This window comes from Pimephales promelas, chromosome 19 (genome assembly GCF_988280905.1).
Source record: "Pimephales promelas chromosome 19, fPimPro1.hap1.1, whole genome shotgun sequence".
NCBI classification, from domain to species: Eukaryota; Metazoa; Chordata; class Actinopteri; order Cypriniformes; family Leuciscidae; genus Pimephales; species Pimephales promelas.
Window position 1 is genome coordinate 29,389,876 of NC_142787.1, and position 22,533 is coordinate 29,412,408.

At 39.8% G+C, this 22,533-nt stretch overlaps 1 protein-coding gene across 2 annotated transcripts; it reads left to right on the forward strand.

The window, feature by feature from the left end:
• Nucleotides 1-1,746: 1,746 nt before the first annotated feature.
• heatr6 (HEAT repeat containing 6) lies at nucleotides 1,747-21,370 on the forward strand. Of its 2 annotated transcripts, none has more exons than XM_039688381.2 (20): nucleotides 1,747-2,095; nucleotides 3,153-3,260; nucleotides 3,337-3,477; nucleotides 3,557-3,672; nucleotides 3,923-4,037; nucleotides 4,316-4,417; nucleotides 4,534-4,677; nucleotides 6,719-6,942; nucleotides 7,978-8,155; nucleotides 8,246-8,452; nucleotides 10,515-10,614; nucleotides 10,912-11,252; nucleotides 11,337-11,459; nucleotides 11,548-11,637; nucleotides 12,700-12,834; nucleotides 12,928-13,050; nucleotides 16,474-16,598; nucleotides 16,674-16,770; nucleotides 17,987-18,191; nucleotides 20,551-21,370. In XM_039688381.2, exons 1-20 carry the CDS (start codon nucleotides 1,802-1,804, stop codon nucleotides 21,162-21,164), a joined length of 3,582 nt encoding a protein of 1,193 aa, XP_039544315.2. In that variant the 5' UTR covers nucleotides 1,747-1,801; the 3' UTR covers nucleotides 21,165-21,370. The 2 variants fall into 2 exon arrangements, with proteins under 2 accessions (XP_039544315.2, XP_039544314.2); XM_039688380.2 differs by having other exon boundaries at nucleotides 1,748-2,095; nucleotides 6,710-6,942.
• The last annotated feature ends 1,163 nt before the right edge of the window (nucleotides 21,371-22,533 follow it).

The following is a 22,533-nucleotide window of genomic DNA, read 5'->3' on the forward strand; positions in this document are numbered from 1 at the left end:
CTGGAAACAAGGGGCCATTAATGGGATACAGCACCTCTCGAATTTCAAGGACATGCATTTACTAAAGGCTTTGCTGCTTTTATGCCCCTCTTATGAAAGTATACATTTAAAAATGTCAATGATCGCCCTCGCAATCTCTTTGTCATGACACAAAAGCTCTCCTAGGAGTGGCAATCCAGCCCTAAATATTTTATACTGTGATGAGTGAAGTCTTCTGTAGCTTTGCCTATTCATGGCCAGACTCCTACCACCTTGTTTGTCATTTCAAATGGAGCTAATCAGAGGATAGACATGAAGCGTAAATGTCACACCGTCACACTCATAAATTGAACACTGCCGTTCAACAAACCCACTGACAATTCCTGAGGGAACCCGTCTTGGCAGTACCATATATATATATTACTATTAACCCAGACAGCAACATAGTGTCAGCCCAGATATGGCCCATATTTTGGTACTAAAGGATTCTACATGGCCCGGATCTGGGCTGACACTATGTTGCTGTGTGGGAATAACCCATGTAATCTTACTGCTTGTCAGTACATATCAAAGTCTTTTAAGTAGCTTTTTCCAACAAAGATGTTTTTAAAAAGTTTACGTTTTGGAGTTAAAAGCCATGAACCGAATAAATCAGCTATGAAGTCAATTACATTACATACTTTGATTCTGAAGTAGCATTTATTTGAAAATCTGACAAGACAAAGGGACATGACTGCATACTTCACAGCTTTATGAGGGAAAGAACTACAATCCCATGCCATGAAGCATTTTGACAATAAATATTTTTTTGTCAAAGCGCCAAAGATGCCTTGATTGGTGGAGAGTTCTCTGTAGAATCATGGGTGGTGATGTAGTTTTCCACCAGGAATTCCATTTCAATTACACAATTGAAATAATAATGACTGATTTTGCCCCAAAACTATATTATTACTAGGAAATTATAACACCTGCCAATTGCGTGAAAATGTGGATTTAGCAGTGTAACCGTCTGGTATTCAAGAAACTATAGTTTCATTGTCAATTAGTTGAATATGTGCACTGTGGCACCTGACTTTACAGAATGGGTGTCTGACTTTACAGTAGTGGAAAAGCGTTTATAAAAATATAGAGAGCAAACTGCCTTGAGAAAGTGCACTACCCAATCCCAGTTGTCTTGAACTTCAAAGAGGCTTATTTGGTTTAATTTAATTTGGTGGTGCGCATCAGATACAGACAGTGCTTGTGCTATTACATGAGTGCAATACTATAATTTATGCATTTCCGTGCATTAAAATAAATGAAAACATTCAATTTTTAAATAATTTAACCTATGAACAGTAACAGTCTTAATAAAGAGTCACTTACATTTACAGGGGAGAGGGGTGTGCAGAAACGTTTATAGGCCTATACTATAATTTTTGCCACACAATGTAGAGCAAAAAATAAATGTAGTATGACTGACTGATAAATTACCTAGAGATAATATTAATTAGGTAGCTAGCTAACCAGCATAGATGGTATAGACCATTTTACAAGATGTAAACAACACTGGTCCAGAAACACATTTCCTGTTTCAGTTTGTAACTGTTTTCTTTATTTCACATGTAAAGAAAACATCTTAAAGATATTTGTTTAACTTTTTGATTCTGTTGGTTGTATTTTATCCCAGCTTTTATGTAGTGTTAAAAAACTGAAACAGGAAGTGCTTCTGGACCAGTGTTGTTTAATGAAAAGACTTTTCATTTAAAAACGATGATTTCCGATTGACCGCGGAAGTGGTTAACGGTTGCCATAGTAAAGCCGCTATTTTGACCCCGTAAAGATGGCCGGTAAGGTAACGTTTTTTGATACGAATGTAAGTTTTCCTTCTAATCTCAACAATCTGGGATTTCAGTCCTCCTCGCCCAATACTTCAAGGTTTGTCCCTCAGTCAAAGTCCCAGCATGAGCAGGACGGTTCCGCGCAGGCGCAGGATCAGATCAGTCGCTGCCATGAGAAACTCCGATCTCTGAGACCGACTGACAGCGCGACTCTGAAAACCGAGCTCAATTTACTGTTCGACCAGCTCATCTCAGAAAACTACAGCAGCAGCAACCATGACAACATTCATCCAGAGGTAGGATCAGACTTGTGCTGTTTTTACTGAGCTGTCAAGCTCCCAAAACATTGTAAGTCCCCTATAGAATACATGTCTGGGCATCACTTGGATGTTCGCCTGTCTAATGGCCTAGGATGCTCAGACATGCTGCCTATGTAGACAGGTTTTGAGCCAAATTATTCTACCAAAATGTATCATTATACAACAGACGACGAAAAACAAGTACGTGCGCAGTCGAAGAAATGAGCTGAACTCGTATATCAACATAAATATGTCGATACAAAATTCATGTATATATATATACCGTTAAAATGTAATTTATTCCTGTGATGCAAAGCTGAATTTTCAGCATCATAACTCCAATCTTCAGTTTCACACGATCAGGATTTAATAGGAGGCTAGTAAATGTTTTCCAAGATATATATTTTTTCAGGATTTGAACAGCATTAATTTGATCTAGAACACTTATGTAACATTATAAATGTATTTTCTGCCACTTTAGATCAACTTAATGCATCCTTGTTGAATAAAAACTTGTGTTTGTGTGTCTGTGTGTGTTTGTGTGTGTGTGTGTGTGTGTGTGTATATATATATATATATATATATATATATATAACATTGATAATAATAAATTTTTCTTGAGCATCAAATCATATCAGAATGAAGAATGAAGGGTTATGTGACTCTGAAGACTGGAGTAATGATGCTGAAAATTCAGCTTTGCAATCACAGGGATAAATGGCACTTTAGTATATCTTATTTAAATTCTAATACTATTTTACAACATTACTGTTTGTTCTTCTTTTCTTTAAAATAAAAAATAAATGCAGTCTTGGTGAGCATAAGAGACTTCTTTCAAAGACATTAGAAACCATTTCAGACTTGGTACATGTATATTTGAACATGTATATGCATATTTCCATCCGTCAAATAATTAAACATTTAATATAATAATACATATAAAAATAATAAACAAACAATGTTTTTTTTTTTTTTTTTACAGTTTCCAAAAATCTCACTGAGTCATGTTTGTCCAATATGTCTTTTTTAAATGACCCCCTGTCCTCTTTCACAGGTTGTTTGTGAGATGCTTATACAAGCAAGCCGTCTGGTTCCTCTCAGCCAAGAGCATCTCTTCATCAAATTGTGCCAATTGATTCATCAACTTCTGAACCAGCTCCAGGTACTTCTACTATGGCCGTATATGGCTTCTTATCAAGAGGCACAATCTTCTGATAAATATCCTTTTGTACTTCCAGGTAATAGTGGACGAGCATACACTTGATGTTTTGGTGTCGTACTGCTCGCGGGCTCTGCGCACATGCAGCTCGTGGACTCACCCGGATGTGTTGCTTGCCCTCTCGTCACTGGTCTACGGCAACGGATCCAAATGTCAACGGGTAGGAGCGACAAACCCGCGCTTGTTTTTTGTTTATGATGTTTATAATCTATTCATCTTCATTCTGCAATCCTCTCCAGCATCTTCCGGATCTCCTTGGATTGAGTGGTTTTCTGGTGAGCTACGGTGACCCCGTTCAGCCCGACGTAGAGCTGCGCCGCGCTGCTGTGCATTGCATAGCTAATCTGTGTCTCAGGTGAGGCATGTCACGTGTGTTATCCACAAGTGTTTTAAAGGACCACAATGGAAACAAGCCTTTGTGTTTTTATCCTTTTGAACACTTCATGTCGATTGTTGTTCAATCAATCAATCAAACCATTTTTTTTTTCATACTATGGAAGTCAATGGCTACCGTCAACTGTGGAGTTATGATAGTCATTAATGTCATCATTGTCATATGTGTGAACAGGCGTTTACAGTGAAATGTCGATTTGGTTGTGTGCTAGTGTTCCCGGTCAGCCGTTTTTAGAGGAGCCGTATAAAGGTGTATGCTATGGGATCCTCCTGCGGACACTGCAGTCTCCCAAACCAGCTGATGTGGAGGACATTGTCTTCTGTTCAGTCAGTACTGCATGTTTTCTGAAGCTGCTAGAACTCAAGGTGCGGTCACATTAGCCAATAGTCTAACAATGTGTGAAGCAAAACTCACATCGGTCAATGTGGCAAATTCATGGCAACTTCAATGTGTGTGAAATTCAATTCCTATTGAAATGAATGCATTTTGTCTGCAAAATTTCACAAAAAGCAACGGTAATGTGACCACACCTTCACTCAAACCACTTGGTCATCTTTTCTCTCATTTGTGCACTATAAAAAGTTCCCCATTGCTTCTGTTGCAGTTATTGCAGAGTGCTCTGAAGGGAATGCAGTATTTTCTCAATTGTGGAAAATGGAAAGCCATTCCGAACCAGGATCTGGGCACCTTATTGGCTGTGCTCAAAGTATGCATTGTATTCTGTTCATGTTTTAAAGGTGTTGGTTTACAGATTGGTAATACAGTTCCAAAGGGAAGCTAGTTGTATCATCGCTGATAATGGTCTCATTGTGTCCTTGGCAGAGATTCATGTTCTACGGGCTGCCAGGAATGAGTGTGGAGATGCCACAGGTGCTGTACCCCGCTCCTCTCCCTCAGTACGAGACCGTTTCCGCTGCAAAACCCGAACCCTCACAAGACTCGACCGTGCAGAAAAAAACTGCGGGGGTAAGTGGTGTGAACATTTGTGTGTCAGAAATGCAAAAGTAGGGATGTCAGCCGGACATGTCCAGAAAAAAAAAGGACGGTAACCCCTACTACTCGGCTTTCTCCACAGAACAAGAGCCTGCTAGCTTAGCTTCCAAAAAAGATGGCTGACACTATGTGTTCATTCTGTGAGTGAGATCCACCCTCACTCTTAGAAGAAAAGGTTCTATATAGAACCTTAAAAGGTTCTATCAGCGCTACGTATTTGGAACCCATAAAAGGTTCTATACACTCTTAAAAAAAAGGGTTCCTCTGGGTTCTATATATTTCATACTTGGCCAATAGAACCTTTTACCAAAAAAAATGGTTCTATATAGAACCATTTTGGAGTTCCATGTATGAAGCGGGGGATGGAACCATTTCTGGTTCTAAATAGAACCATTTCTTCTAAGAGTGTGGCGGGTTGAGATTGAGAACATGCAGAACAGCTCCTTCTACTGACTGTAGTCTTTAGCCTCTGGACAAAAAATCCTCAGATACTGATTTTTGCGTCATCGGAGGATTTTTTCCAGACTGAAAATTCATAAATCTCTCGTCTCAGGGGGATATGAGGTTGGGAAACATGGTAATTCCAAAATATTACAGGTTTTCTACTAATACAAAGCTTAATGCTGAATCCTGAAGTATCTCTTTAATGTTCTTTTCGGTCCAGTAACCGTAACAATAAAACTGAACATATATTGGGCCGATACTGAGATGTAGGGGTGCACGATTCAGAAAATGTCACGATTCGATTCGATACTGATTTTTTGTCTCGAGTTTCGATTCAAAAACGATTCTCGATTCAAAAAACGATTCGCAGGTCTATATAAATGTAGTTCACTCTTTCCTATGTGATTGATTGCAGTAGACATAATTTAAAAGAAAAGTTTGATATTACTTTATATGTCTTCATACAATAATAAAAACTTTTGCAACTAAAAAGTGCGAAGTGCCAAGCTTTGGCCAGCTTTTAAATACATTTAATTCAAGTTTAAAATAAAACTTAAATAAAAAGCTTTTACATTTAGCTTTAAAATGCTGTAGTCAGATCAAACAAACAATTATGCTAAATGTGGTTTAAGGAGTAGGCCTACTTCAGCTACCAGGTTGACTGTTGAAATGTGAACTCGACTGGGCACATTGAACTTCCTAAAAATATATACTAATTTCATAGAACCCTTGCGAAAATATTTTAAATAGATTTAAAAAAGCCACCGCTACTGGTAACATCTATGGTTAGATTGATTTGTTTAGATCCAGTGAAGTCGTTCATAGGCGCGTAATTTGCGGGGATCTCCAGTTAACTAGCAGAGCATTCATTTAGGTCGCTATTAAATAAGAGACCTGTTGTTTTTGAAGTCAAGCTGAGCGCTCGTGTCCGCTGCGATCAGTGTCATGGATACAGTGTTCTCTGTGGCTCGCGCAGTCTTCTCTCGGACGCGCGCTTCAATCTATCGCCGTTGTGGAGACCACAAACTCAAAATAAATCACAAAATAAAATGCACACAAACGTGATGAACATATTCGGTTTTGATGAGAGAGAGAAAAAACTATAGGAGAGCGGTTTAGAACCCGTCACCTCTGACACGCTTGGCAAAAGATCTACAGAAGTCAAACATAAGATCTGCGGATCAATGCATTTATTTACGGGTTGAGCAGAGTGGCTGCACAGTTTGACCAGCGGGCGGCAAGAACTTGCAATAACTATTTATCAGACCGGCCCTCGAAACCATAGAAACACTACCTGACCACCGGTAAAAGTCCCGACCCACCCGATTGCCACTCCGCCCCTGCACGCCATTAAAAAATATAGCCTATATATATGAATCGATTTTTGGAATTCTATGAATCGATTCTGAATCGGTAAAGATTGAATCGCGATTCAAATGTGAATCGATTTTTTTGCACATGCTAATCCGATATATCGCGACACGTATAAAGTTTATTGTAAAATCAAGACTGTGACTGTATGATCTAGCAGAGGAGGAAGCACTGTATAATTCTACTTTAGTCCCAACAGAACAAGAAGCGCAAGTCTCGTGGGAAAGGGAAGAAAGCTGGAGCCGAAGGAAAGAGAGATGCTGAGGAAGGAGAGGGTGATGAGGTGAAATCTGTAGATCAGAGTGGCTGGTCTCTCGGCTCTCAGTCCTCGAGTGCGACTCCGCAGCTCTACCCTTCCTGGAAGAAAGGGAGCTCCGACTCCGAGTTCTCCGATCCTGAGGGAGGAATGCAGTCCAAACTCAGGTGTGACTCTCGGACCACTAATGCCAGGAAACTGTTCGTACATTATTAGGTCAAATAATACTTTCACAGGTGGTAAATGACCTAGAAAAAGACAGAAATGTTTAAATATGCTTCTTTCTTTTTACACACATTATGTGGAGACCAAGAGTTTTTTTTTTTGTTTTTTTTTTATGACTAGTACCATATGTGACTAAGTGTCCAGTAACAGATATGCTGATTTTTCTCGTTTAATTTTGTATGTATGTATTTATAATTATTAATTTCAAATAGACAATTTAATTAAATAACAATGCATAAGCTTTTTATTATTACTATTAATTATGGTTGTTATCAGGGCTTGACATTAAAGGAGTAGTTCACTTAAAAAAAAACTTTTGCTGATAATTTACTCACCCCCATGTCATCCAAGATGTCCATGTCTTTCTTTCTTCGGTCGAAAAGAAATTAAGGTTTTTGATGAAAACATTCCAGGATTTTTCTCCATATAATGGACTTCAATGGGAACCAAACGGTTCAAGGTCCAAATGACAGTTTCAGTGCAAATTGCAAACTGTTCAAAGGGCTTTAAACGATTCCAGACGGGTCTTATCAAGCGAAATGATCGCTCATTAAGTAAATAAATAATAAAGTTTAAGTTTTATAAGCTCAAATGTTCGCCTTGCTCTGTTCTGTGATACGCGTTCGTGACTCTCCTGTTCGAACTCGTTCATCAAAATGAACAAATCTTTTTTCGTATCATTTGGTTCATTCAACGAACGAACGAAATGAATGAATTGACTCGGGAAAAGATTCGTATATTTTGTACTATAAATTATTTCCATTTTATTATTATTAATTAAATAGGCCATTTAATAAAAATAAATAACAATTTAATCATCCACGGTAATTGTAATCAATATCATTTTTTATAGTTGTTATTATAAATAAGTCCTTTTTTGCACGTCTTAAGTGTCTGATACGGTTTCTTCTCAGACACAACACTTTTGTGACATGGGTGTAAATGCGTACGTGTTTATGTCGGTCTCTCTCGTCTAGGTTGTATCAAGCACGTGTGCGGCAGAGTGCGCTTCAGTGCTTCCTGGCTGTGGTCAAGTGTGTTGAGAAACGAATCCTCTACGGCTACTGGTCTTCCTTTGTTCCAGACGCTCCTGGGATTGGAGGCCCTCCTCCTCTTACCCTCCTGACCATAGCCCTGAAGGACCCCTCCCCAAAGGTAAAACGCAAGTCCACTGTTGCCCATGTAGTTTCTGACATCAGCTAAATGTAGCTTATTTGGCTTTTGACGTCCTCCACTTGCTCCTAGGTGCGAGCAGGCTCTCTGCAGGTTCTGTCCGCTCTTCTGGAAGGTTCTCGACAGTTCCTCTCCACCGCTGAAGACACCAGTGCGCCGCGCCAGGCCTTCACTCCTTTCTCGGCCACATTAGCTGCCAGTGTCAGAGAGCTGCACCGCGGCTTGCTGCTAGCGCTCGTAGCGGAGTCCTCCTGTCAGACCCTCACACAGGTCTTAAAGGTAGCAGAACACACACTCATGTCAGATATAATGGTTAACCCTGTTTGTAAGGCTCTTATAGTATGAGATAGGAAAATATGAAGCTCACACTCGAGGAGGAAAGAAATATCTCTGTATTCTCAAAATGAGCAAAAATATGTTTGTTGATATTTATTCAACCAAAAAGAAAGATATATACAACAGTATAGCAGATTACTTGCAGAAAATGCATGTAAATATCAGTTTGTCACTCACTGTATATCTTTCCAATATTATGTTTAATAAGATTAGTTTTATGGTCAAAGCTCTGTAGTTTGTATTGTCAGGGGCAAGACATGCAATGCAGTGCAATGCAAAATAATATACAAATAAACGTTCCTCAAAAGTTTGTATCACATTTTAAACTCACATTTCACATGATTTTTCTAAAATATGATGTATTGATGATCAAGCAAACCTCAGTTGGTTCAGTCCTGTAAATGTTCATATTCAAATATTACTAACAATATAAAAATGATGCTTGCATTTCCTTTTAAAAAATCAGAAAGAAATTCACTGCAAAAAGGCATGTGTACCACGACCTGACGATGGACCGTTTTAAAATGACACTTTTACTTGCTAAAAAATGATGTATGAACTATCAATAAGACGACAGAAGGCATGTAGGCAGGATTTTCAGCAAAGGTTTTATTTATGTTCAATATTTAGAGGCCTTAGAAATGCGTTTGCTTTAGGGTTTAAATTCACTTACAGTAATTAGAAAAAAAGCTCAACTAAATAAAATAAAAATATTAAATGAAAGACTCAAATATGAGATGTTGCCTTGGCAACTAAGTAAAATAAATTAACTGAAATAAAAATAAAGCTCTATAGAAATATGAAGGGGAAAGAAATGACAAAAGCACATCAAAAAATTCAACTAAAATGAAAACTAAAAAACAATGCTAAATATTAACAAATACTATAAATAATACTTTAAAATAACACTAACTCTCATACAGTAGCCTTGGAATAATGCTTGACCTGAAAACTTACTTTTGTCATTTTGCAATCACCAACTTCTACCAAGTCATTTGACACACCTGTGGTTACGCAGCTAAAACATCACAACTATATCCTTACTATGAACATGATCCATACAAAACTATTCCATTGGAGGAATATAAGGTGGTTTGGTACTTTCCTGTTATCCGGACCCCTCCATATACCATTTCGGAATTATAGTCATCCCTGATTGGTCTTAACCCCAGTCACGGGTAGGTTTAGGGGCGGGGTTAGGGGTAGGCCATCGTCCCTGATTGGTCTTAACCCCAGTGATGGGTAGGTTTAGGGGCGGGGTTAGGGGTAGGCCATCGTCCCTGATTGGTCTTAACCCCAGTCACGGGTAGGTTTAGGGGCGGGGTTAGGGGTAGGCCATCGTCCCTGATTGGTCTTAACCCCAGTGATGGGTAGGTTTAAGGGCGGGGTTTGGGGGTAGGCCATCGTCCCTGATTGGTCTTAACCCCAGTCACGGGTAGGTTTAGGGGCGGGGTTAGGGGTAGGCCATCGTCCCTGATTGGTCTTAACCCCAGTGATGGGTAGGTTTAGGGGCGGGGTTAGGAGTAGGCCATCGTCCCTAATTGGTCTTAACCCCAGTGATGGGTTGGTTTAAGGGCGGGGTTTGGGGGTAGGCCATCGTCCCTGATTGGTCTTAACCCCAGTGACGGGTAGGTTTAGGGGCGGGGTTAGGGGTAGGCCATCGTCCCTGATTGGTCTTAACCCCAGTGATGGGTAGGTTTAGGGGCGGGGTTAGGAGTAGGCCATCGTCCCTGATTGGTCTTAACCCCAGTGATGGGTAGGTTTAGGGGCGGGGTTAGGAGTAGGCCATCGTCCCTGATTGGTCTTAACCCCAGTGATGGGTAGGTTTAGGGGCGGGGTTAGGAGTAGGCCATCGTCCCTGATTGGTCTTAACCCCAGTGATGGGTAGGTTTAAGGGCAGGGTTTGGGGGTAGGCCATCGTGGGGTCCGGATAACAGGAAAGTGCCGGTGGTTTGGTCAGCATTTGGTCAGAGTTTGTGAACAGGATTTGTGTTTTGCCTTCCAGTGCCTTGCACACCTGGTGTCCAACGTGCCCTATAACCGGCTCAGACCGGGCCTGCTGAGCCCACTGTGGAAACAGATCCGGCCATATATACGCCACAGAGGTACTGTGACAGGATGCTGCAGTTGTACTGTTAAAGGCTTAGTTCACCCAGATTTCATTTCATTTCAGTTTTCATGCTTGATTGTTAAAAAAGCGCATTATCTTTGTACCCCAAATGCACACCGTTTGACCATTTTAACCTTCAAATGACAAGAAAAACAAATGAAAACTGACGAGTATTGGCACTGCGCACTGTGATTGGCTCATCGCGTTTGAGGGCGTGGCTCAGCCATAGGTCAATTGCTAAAAATCCATCCAGTTCAAACATTCCCAATCCCGTCTCTTCCTCCCACGTTAGATGTGAATGTCCGCGTGTCCTGTCTCACCCTCTTCGGTGCATTGGTCTCAACACAAGCCCCCCTCCCTGAGATCCAGCTCCTCCTCCAGCAGCCCGGATCCACATCGGCCCTCAACAGCCCCGGCGTCAGGACCCCGCAGGAGCTCTCTCACAACTGGAGACGTCCCGGCACCTCGTCTCCCAGAGGGGTGGAGGGGGCTCCGGAGGGGCCGTGCTGGCTGTTACAGCTGTGCGTGAGTCTGGTCACGCAGCCTCGTGAGGAACCGTACTCTGACAGTGACGCGGCGGGGTCTGGCGGAGCATCGCTGGAACCTTCACCCGTTCGACTCGAAGCCCTGCAGGTGAGTGGTCCGTTCTTGAAGACGTGGAGAACTTGTGCTTCTTGAAACGCTTGTTTTTAAATGTTCGCCTGTGGTTTATTTCAGGTTTTGGCTCATCTAGTTAAAGGATACTTCTCATTGGCTCAGACGTCTCTGTTGGAGTTGGGGCAACTCAGTGCCCGCTGTCTCGCAGAGCAAGAGCCATCCGTGCAACTACATGGCGCTAAAGTACCAGATCTTAGTGTTTGTCATTTCATTACTGGTGCTTGTTAAGGGAAATATCGCTATTATTGTTATTATTTGTTCCTTTCCCAAGCTTCTGGAAGAACTGGGAACGGGGATTATCCAGCAGTACAGAGCTGATGCCAACACTCCGCAAAGTGCCAAACTCGTGCCCGTATGCCAGGTAGTAAATTCTTTTATTTTTTTAACCCTCAGGTGCTCTTCGTTTCGGAGTCACACTTGTTATCTTCCCGGTCAAAAGTGACCGGACACCTAAAAATGAAACTTTCTCCATCCCAGTAAAACTGTGACTATTTTTTTTAAGACCACAAAGCATGCTCAGATCATGACCACAATTTTTTTGTGTGTTCACATACATAATGCCATAAAAGTCATGAAGTTTCGTAACATTGCGATGAAGCTGTGATTTTTAAAAATTCAAAACATACTTTTTGTAATCAAAATTTATTGGTGTGTATGTGTATAAAAGTGTGTTTGTATGTGTGTGTGTGTGTTGGTGGAGTGTCACCCCTTTCCTGCGGTGTACTTTTTTTTAGAATTTTGGTCGATTTGTCGGTTTGTACATTTTGTTTTTGTCAATTTCCCATTCATTTCCTATGGGTCGGTCATTTTTGATCGAAGAGCAAAAGTGTGACTCATTTTTTTACGACCACTTAAATTGCTCGAATCATGACCTCAATTTTTTTGTGTGTTCACATACCCAATGCCATAAAAGTCACCAAGTTTCGTAACATTGCGATGAAGCTGTGATTTTTAAAAATTCAAAACATACTTTTTGTAATCAAAATTTATTGGTGTGTATGTGTATAAAAGTGTGTTTGTATGTGTGTGTGTGTCTGTTTTGCACTCTAGATGTTGTAGAGTGTCACCCCTTTCCTGCGGTGTACTTTTTTTTTAGAATTGTGGCCGATTTGTCGATTGTACATACATAAATTCAGAGAATTTTTTTTTTTTTGTCAATTTCCCATTCATTTCCTATGGGTCGGTCATTTTTGACAGAAGAGCAAAAGTTAAATTGCTCGAATCATGATCTCAATTTTTTTTTGTGTTCACATACCCAATGCCATAAAAGTCACCAAGTTTCGTAACAATCCGATGAAGCTGTGATTTTTAAAATTTCAAAACAGAAAATTTTACGGTCAGAAATGACCGAAGAGCACCTGAGGGTTAAACAGTGATATAAAACTCAACTGAATCCAAAGGTCATTACCTTGATGATTTGCAGGTGGTTCAGTTCTGGTCGGATGTCTTGAGTGGTCCACTGATCAGTGCCTTACAGAACGAGCAGCATCCCACCCTACAGACCAGTGCGTGTGACACCATCTCCTCCATCTTGCCACAGGCTTTCAGCCAGCTGCCCGTGAGTGTGTTCCACCTCTCCAGTTTACAGGATGTCTTTCGATCGAACATTATAAAGTGTGTTTGTGATGTTCGCGTGTGTGAATACCTCCAGGATAAGACACAAGTGCTGTGTATCACGTTACTGCTGGGACTGACGTACAGCGAGAACTCTCTGGTGAAGTCGGCAGCGGTGAGAGCTCTAGGTGTCTACGTCCTCTTTCCCTGCCTGAGAGAGGTATAATCAGAGCTTCACTTCTCATTTTTAATTATTTATGTAGAAGGGTGTCACGATTTTGATTTTAAATCGAAATCGATCGAAATTAATTCACTATCTCAAACTTCGAACAACCACGCCGCCATGTCACGTCCGTTCGGCTTGCCAAGCGGGAAAAAACACGCGTGTTGAAGTGCTGCGAGTCTATGGTCAACCTCCTTTAATTTAGCTACAGCTATTCAAAAGATAGCATGGCAACTGCAGATGCAGGAGACCCATCAACAGAACTTGAACCCCCTCCTGTTTCATTGAAGTTTTTTGGATTTCCAGTGAGCTATTTTGAAAACGTTCGCATTAGGGGTGTAACGATTCACTCGTTTTCTCGATGCATCGATTATAAATCCTGGCGATGCATATGCATCGATCCTGAAACATGTATTTTGAATCGTGAATCGTTTATTTACGTGAATAATCGATTTAAAATGCTAAGAATCGAATTAATCACGATTCAGTGGTTTAAAATATATAAACACAACCTTAAAGTGTTCCTGGTACAAGCTGCCTCACGCATTGGCCGTCATACGACATTCGCATTTGATTGGTTTCAGGCGCTCACACACCCCTGATTTCTCACGCTGAAGCCCGGTCGGTCAAATGCCTGAAAGATGAGTTTATCTTTCTACCTTTTGAGCTACTCATGTCGTGATCAGCTTGTATTACCGCAAATTAGTTAAAATCTCCCGGAATCTAGAGCGAGCGTGCATACGAGACAGAGGTTGTGCTCCAAACCGCGTATCGCGCGTTCACACACGGCTGCACGCACTCGGCAGAGAGGGAAAGCGAGCGAGAGACCACCTTGCATGTACGGAGAGTCCATGTAATAAATGAATGAAAGCGTTTTATTTCATAGTGCCCACGCAATGGCATGGCAGCTTTATCAATGGCTTGAGCGGTTTGCCTCAAAACTATTGCTTTCTCGACAGAGAGCTCAGCTGGAGATCGAGCTCAAACATGGACTGCTCAAAAATCTGTAGTTAACGTTATGAAAGCATGAGAGCTATGGGACCGAGCGCGAGCAAAATCCAGTGAAAAGGTGATAACGAGTGCACTGAGAGGACGCAAAATGAAACTAATGAAAACGTCTCCATTAATTTGTGCATGTAGTCATTTAATGCAATACTTTAAAAGCCTTTTTCAAAATATTTGCTACTTGCAAATGCTAATTTGTAGGCCATTGATTTTTTTTTTATAATAATATATTCATTAAAGTTAAAAACAAACATGAACTAAAATTAACAATGGACAAAATCCCCACTATCTGACCCCCGAAGGCCGCTGTGTAGGCTAATTCAAACCCAGACAAAGACCCATTGGGTGAAGCATTGAAATAATACTATAATGCATATAAAAAATTAAGAATCGAATCGAATTAATCGAATCGCATCGAATTTGGATGTGAATCGCATCGAATCGAATCGTTCTGAATTTGCACAAATCGTTCATGAATCGAATCGAAAACCTATGAATCGTGAATCGAATCGATTCGCTGTCTACCCAAAGATTCACAGCCCTAGTTCGCATCCAAAGTCATCCAAAGTCTCGCGGAAGTTCCGGGAGTCTCCCGCATATTGACAGCGGCTCCCTGATGCACGCAAATTAGTTAAAATCCAGGATTTGCAGAATCGTGACACCCCTATTTATTTATTTATTTATTTAATCATTCATTTTAATTAATTGATTACGATAATTTTTTTACTTTATTTTTAATATATATATAGAGAAAGAAATTTTGTACTGTGTGTATATATATCTTCAAATTTTTTACAAATCGTTCACCCTCATCCTTCTTTTGTGGTTGAAATTTTAAAAAGTAACCAATCCTTCCGTCGCGGGTCAATTCGACCCCCTTAGGGATTAATGTAATGCGAGGAATGCTTCAGTACACAATTCACACTAAAAATGCTAAAACGTTATCAAAAATGATTTTATAACGTCTACATGTGCATCTGAATGCACACTGTAGAGAAACTGAGTTTAGGACCCAGCGGAACAGCTCATTTGCTCCAAATGGGCTCTATGCACGGCGTTATTTCCGGTGAAGGATTAAGGATGCTCGATAACTTCCGCCGATCATAGAGTCCAATGCAATACCGAGAATTTATATTGAATTTTATACTCCATGGTTATACTAATGAAACGTTAGTCACAAAAACAGATAAAACAGACACCCCTCGTTGTGTTTATGCTTCTTTTTAAAATTATATTAAATAAACATAACTATATATAAAATTACATCTAAACGTATGTACGTTTCGTTTCAAAGACGGGAGGACAGTAAATATTGAAGACTCTGCCATAATCCCGTTTTCCTCGGTTTTCCTCCGCTTTAATCTCCACAACCGGAAATGGACGAGCATCCTTACGTCAAATGCGGAACTTATGCGTGCATATAGCCCATAGATCGATATAGAGTGCCAAAGTTACGACATCACTCTGTAGGCCAAAACGCGGAAGTGAGTTAGCATTTTAGCACTCCCGGTTCCCTCGCCCTAAAGTCTATGGGATTTTTAATTGGTTTTTGCTAAATCGCCTGTTTTTTTTTTTAACTTTATTGTGTCTGCTTGTGTTTTTTAAAAACTTTATATAGGCTTCAAAATGTATACATTTTGGATTAACTTGTAAAGATTATCTTGATAGACAAAACGTGTAAGGGTCACAACTTTTTGTTGAACACAGATCTTATTTTTTACGATTTTCCAACAGTCTATGGGGAAAATGCATAGCTTTTCGATCGAGGCAACCCATGCGCCGCTAGCTTCCGAGTTGTCCTACAAAGTGACGTCATCACTTCGGCACTCTATACAGCCATCTAGTGGCAAGAGTCATGAAATATCATGTTATATTATTATTTTTTCCACAAGAGGTCGCCAGAAACGCCCAAAATAAGATATTTTGAGCTGAATTAAAAGGGTTATGCATGAAATTGAGTGTGAAGAATGCACTTAAATGACTATTTATTTATTATTTATTGATTAAGTCTATTAATGTAACGGTAAATAAAATAAAAAAAGAACAAAACTTAAGTATAATTTAAACAAAGTGCGTGGGAACGATGAGGGTTAAATACACTGCTCAAAAAAATAAAGGGAACACTTAAACAACACAATGTAACTCCAAGTCAATCAAACTCCAAATCCAAACCTCTATGGGTTGATAAATTTGATTTCCATTGATAATTTTTGTTGTCGGCACATTTAACTAAAGAAAAAAGTATTTAATAAGATTATTTCATTCATTCAGATCTATGATGTGTTATTTTAGTGTTCCCTTTATTTTTTGAGCAGTTTATATACATTTACAAGTTTAACTATTAGTAAATTGATCAAATAGTGCCCATCTCAAAAGGATGATTGATTTAACTTTATTTTTTTTTGTCGACCACAGGATGTGATGTTTGTGGCAGACACGGCTAATGCCATCCTCACCGCTCTGGATGACCGCTCGCCTAACGTCCGTGCCAAGGCGGCCTGGTCTCTCGGCAACCTCACCGACACCCTCATTGTCAACATGTGAGAGCGGTCACATCTGTGTGCATGTGTTTGCTCCATAAATCACTCAGACTGATGGTTTTGCTTTCTCATCAGGCAGTCGGTGGGACTGGAGTTTCAGGAGGAGTTCTCGGATATGCTGCTGCTGAACATGTTGAGATCTGCCACGAAAGCTTCTGGAGATAAAGACAGGGTGGGTACTTGTTTTTCAGTTTTTTTATTAGTGATGTCAAAAAGTCTTCTTTTACATGTACTTTATGTTAAACTTTCTTCAAGTATCAGGCCAGAATACATTTTGTGACTATGCTAAATTATACAAACATTTACGATTTTGGGACTAGGACTGCCTGATATATACTGGTTTTGGAGAGAGTGAGACATTTGTTAAAATTAGATGTTTTATTAGGGCAGATACATTTTAAGCGTTCTTCCCCTTGAAAGAAAAAATCAAAAGATCAGCATTTTTATGAAATATTAATCTTTTGTGACATCATAAACGTTTAGAATTTTGTTTGGTGTACTTAAAATAATGACAATAAAAACTGTGATAATTTAATCAGTTGGTTGATTTTATTGACATTGAACTGGACATTTATCCGATTTAACCCATTAAAGACCACTTTTTCTTGAAGAGTGCTTACTCTGTTATGACACTGTTCCTTTAAGAGTTGCTTTGTAAATGTAAATCAGTGCATTCATGCATAAAGATTAGTTTTAACATTTACTCACCCTCAAGTTGTTTCAAACCTGTTTGAATTTCTTTCTTCTGCTGAACACAAAAGAAGATATTTTGAAGAACGTCTACAATGGAAGTCAATGGGGTCCATCGACTGTTTGGTTACCGACATTCTTCAAAATATCTTCCTGAAATAACTATACCTTTAAATTCCTCACGTGAAATAACTTTACTAATTACTGCTTTAATTGAAACACATTTCAGTTCTTAAAGGGATAGTTCACTTTGAAATAAATTTTTGGTATGTTTTATCTTACCTCAAGGGCATCCAAGATGTAGGTGTCTTTGTTTCCGCAGTAGTTTCAATTTTGATATTTTTAGATCAAACCGTTCTTGTCTGTCAGTCGTATAATGCAAGTCTATGGTCACCACCTCAAAGAGCATGCACAGAGAAGTCCAAATTAAACATGATTTAATGTAAGTACACATTGATGGCCTAAGACACGAAACGAGCGGTTTGTGTGAGACAACGAACAGTATTTATATCGTTTTTACCTCTTGTAACCACAGTGTTATCAACCATAACATTTACTTATCAGCTTATCAGTTACATTTTGAATATTGCGGCATCCTCATTAGGGGCAGAAACAAAAGCCATATGTTTATAATGTACCATAGAGTAATGCTGTAAGTAGAATGAACCCCTAGAAGATAAGAGTTTCCTGTGCCGCAGGTGAAGAGCAATGCTGTCCGTGCGCTCGGGAATCTGCTTCACTTCCTGCAGCCGGTGCACCTGGGAAAGCCTGTGTTTGAGCAGCCTCTGCAGGAGGCCATGTCGGCACTGATCGAGACGGTTCGAGGAGACGCTACGATGAAAGTGCGCTGGAACGCCTGTTACGCACTGGGCAATACCTTCAGAAACCGCAGCCTGCCTCTAGGTGAGTGAACACAGCAAAAAAAGCAACTTTTTGCAATGATTAGTGGTGTTTTCTAAGGAAGATATCACTATTATCGCTTATTCTTGGGTTAAATTTCAGGAGGCGTACATTTAAAATATGTCAGGGGGATGTAACTCCTCATCAGAATAAAGAAAAAACATTTAAACGAATGACATTCTTGAAAGGAAAGCATTAAGTTAACTCCTTCACTGCTTATTAATATTTGTAAAACTTTTGTCCACCCAGGCAACTTTTTTTCCCTGCTGAAAACGAAATAATTGTTAATAATACATAATAACAAAAAGTTTTTTCCTTCAAAAATATAGGCCTACATAAACATGTTTTTTGAAAATAATGATTAAGATGTGCACATTAGCATGTTTTTGAAGTGTAAGAGAATTACGGTATTACTATATTGATGTTGAATTACATGATATTGAATGAGTTAATCAGCAAAAATGATACAAGTTTTTTAAAACATTTTAATAAAAAAAAGTGCATTTACTTTTTTATTATGGCCACTCTTAAAGGGATCGTTCACTTTGAAATTAATTTTTGGTGTGTTTTATCTTACCTCAAGGGCATCCAAGATGTAGGTGTCTTTGTTTCCGCAGTAGTTTCAATTTTTATATTTTTAGGTCAAACCGTTCTTGTCTGTCAGTCATATAATGGAGGTCTATGGTCACCACCTCAAAGAGCATGCACAGAGAAGTCCAAATTAAACATGATTTAATGACTCGTAAATGTAAGTACACATAGATGGCCTAAGACACGAAACGAGCGGTTTGTGTGAGAAAACGAACTGTATTTATATTGTTTTTACCTCATGTAATCACGGTCACGTCCAAGTGAACTGAGGGCACAGGCCATGAACAGTGCCATGAACGCACACAGTTCTGTCTTATACAAAAGGGACACCCGGCTCTTTAGCATGATGTAATTGGTCACGAGACGCACAAGAGCCAATGCCATTTCACAATTAAAGCTTCTTCGAGAGACAATTTTTGAGTCTGTTCTTCAATTGTTACACAAATCAATTGTTATGGCCTCAGAACACTTTGGGATATGTGTTCTTTTTAGCCCATGATTGCACACTGGGTAGTTGTAGGAACTTTAGTTCTAGGATCTAGCCACCAAAGTGGTTCCCTGATAACTAAATTCATTTTCTGGTTGCATTCCCACTTCCAGTAGGAACTCTGAAGTGATGTTGTGACTTTTATTTTGACGGCACTGAGAACGCCAGATCCTGAGCACACAGTAAACTAATGAATAATGAATACAGAGAATGCAAGTACTGTTTGTTTAACATTTCTGTCTAATACGTTATTAGATAAAAAAATTTTGTAAAGTAGACCGTAAATTAACAAGTATTAGCGTTTGCCGTGTCAATAAATATAGGCTATAATCTATGTGTGTACACAGCTTTTTTTTTTTTTTTTTTAAATGACAGGTGCCAGTGTTTTGTATGTGTTCAGCCAATCAGCGGACACTAATGTCACTGGTAGTTCCTATTGTTCTGGGTTAGACCCTACCAGAGCCCATCTAACGGAGACCCTCGGCACTTCCTATTAGCCCCGTTGTGTATCATCTTGGTTGCAGTTCCATTAGAATTCCACTGGAGGTGATCTCGGGGGCGAGAGCAGAATGAATGGGAGTCTATGGGGCTAAACGGCTAAATGTGTCTCTTTCACCTGCTTGTGGTTAAATCAACATAGATTTTATTGTTGATTCCGCAAGTTCAATATAGATTATAGGCCAAAAGTCGAATGAACGAGTACTTATGTCCTTTCGATGTCTTACAGGTTAGGCCGTTGTTGGCCAGAACACACTAGCATTCTGCTATTGTGTGACGTCATCACATTTTTGAACGGATTTTTAGAACAGATAAGTGAACTTAAAAATGCTATTTTCAGCTGAGTGTATTATCTTAGCCCTCCCCTTTGAATGCAACTTTCAAATTACTTGACAAAAAATTACATGGATTTCTGGGGGTGAAACCCCATTGACTCCCATTCATTCTGCACTCGACCGCGAGCGCCCCCGCATGGACAGAGACGTGTTACTGCAGCCAGTCCAGAACCCGGAAGTAACCAGCCAGTGCCAATTCTCTTCAATTAGACATTCTCTGACCCTACTCTGAAGTCGGTGCTAATTAGGTTCCCCCTAAAAGCATTAATAGAATTAAAATCATGCGAAAACACGAAAAAGCGAGTACTTCCACCTATAGTTCTAGGAACTATCCTCCTTATTTGAGGAGTTGGTAGTTAGTGGTCTTTTCAGTGGTCACGTGGTACAAGTAAACTGTGTTCACATTCTTGTAAAACTTAGCACACCTTAACACACACCACTTCCCGCGCAGGTTCTGCTGTCTGGTCTAAGGAAGCTTACTCCGCCCTTTCCTACGTCGTCACTTCCTGCAAGAACTTCAAAGTACGCATCAAGTCCGCCGCTGCACTTTCCGTTCCCTCGACGCGAGACCGCTACGGTGACGTTCACCAGTTTGCCGAGGTGTGGCAAGCTTTGGCTCGGGCCCTCGAACACAGTGAAGATACGGAAGACTTCCTCGAGTATCGATACTGCGCTAGTTTACGCTCGCAGCTCTGCCGTGCTCTCCTGCACCTCCTGTCCGTATGCCAGCCTGAGGACCTTCCAGCACTGAGGTCATCACTCAGTGACCAATCCAGGCCAGTGCTACAGGACTTCCTGGTTCGTTACCTTGGTGACAAGGACGTGGCTTTGATTGACGGTCCTGCAGGGGAGGAGGCGGTGGACCACACTGCGCCTGAAGATGGGTTAATGGTGCTCAACGAGACACTGACCAGGCTGAAGGGGGCGCTAGAAGAGACTGTGTCGGACCGCAGTGAGGATCTGAAGACTGTGGTGAGTTTCCTTGAGGATGTATTGAGGAACTTTGAGGAGACAAAAGAATCGGACGGCAACGATTCCTCCCTTCAGCTCAGCAAATCACCATAGTGAATGTAAAAATGCCCCGATGAAGCCATACGGATTGACTGTCTGACGTTATAACCACCTTTATATTTTATTCAAAATGTATATTTTAAGATATATTATCAAATCAAAAGAAATTTCCCGTTTCACTATAAAACTAGTTTCACGATTTGACTCAAGTAAAAACGCACATAATGAGTGAACAAATAAAACTGTTCTTGTATTCTCAAGTGTTGCTTTTTTCAAGTTCTTAGTTAAAACTAGAGCCAGACCGATATATCGGCCGGCCGATATTAGATATTTTCCAAACTATCGTATCGCCAGTTATAATGGCCGATAAATGAATATTTCAAAAATAAAATAAAAACGGACGAAACACGCTTCAATCATCTCTCCTCAGCCTGTTATATTGAAAATGTATGTTTTACAATTTGCAGTATGATGTTATTGCTAAATTATGGCTCATCATAGACTAGCTAACCTGACATTGTAATTATAAGGTAGCTTATAAGGCAATGTAGGGACTAATTATTATTTTATTTATCAGAACTTTTAATATATTTTGATGTTCCTCTGTTCTGTTGTGACAATAAAAGAAACGAGTTTCTTTTTAAAATGCTTTATCATATTATTTCATTTAAAACTCATAAATTACTATGTTAGGGAAATCTGTTAATGTTTCGTTGCGCGTTTCTGAAAAAATAAAAAATATCGGCCGATATATCGGATTTTAAAACAAAAAAATATTTGTATCGGTATCGGCCTTCAAAATCCTTTATCGGTCGGGCTCTAGTTAAAACTTGATATGAAATATTGATTTCAGAAGGAGATCATTGTTCTTAATCATGATGGTGAGCTTGTCTGCACAGAATAGGAAATTATTCAAAAACTGCTTTAGTGTGTATGTTTGTTTTGCATTATACAAATGTTTAGTTATTACTGTATAATGACATACTGTATGCATATAGCATTTAAAGTAGCACTATGTTTTTTTATTTATTTACCTTAACCGAATAGCTTTGGAGTTATTGCAATGGTTTTATGGCTATTTTCGGGTTGTATGTTGGGCGTCTGTCTCCTGCATGAGTGCTATTTACGACAGTACAAGTACTCCACAGCGACTCTAGGGGTCACAGTTTGACAAAAACGTAAATCCTGCATAGTGCTGCTTTAAGAAACATTTCAGACTTTTTTTTTTTTTTGCTCTTATCCCATTGTAGCAATTTTGTAACGCTTTTTGCAGCTTGAAAATCTCTTGGTTACAACCTCTAAAATTAGTGCACACCATTTTCTTTCAAAGCAATTTACTTAGTTTTTAAAAACGTGTGTGGGTGTTTTATGCATCAATTTAGCCTGAGTGCAACAACACCTAATTGCCAGGAAGACCGTTTTG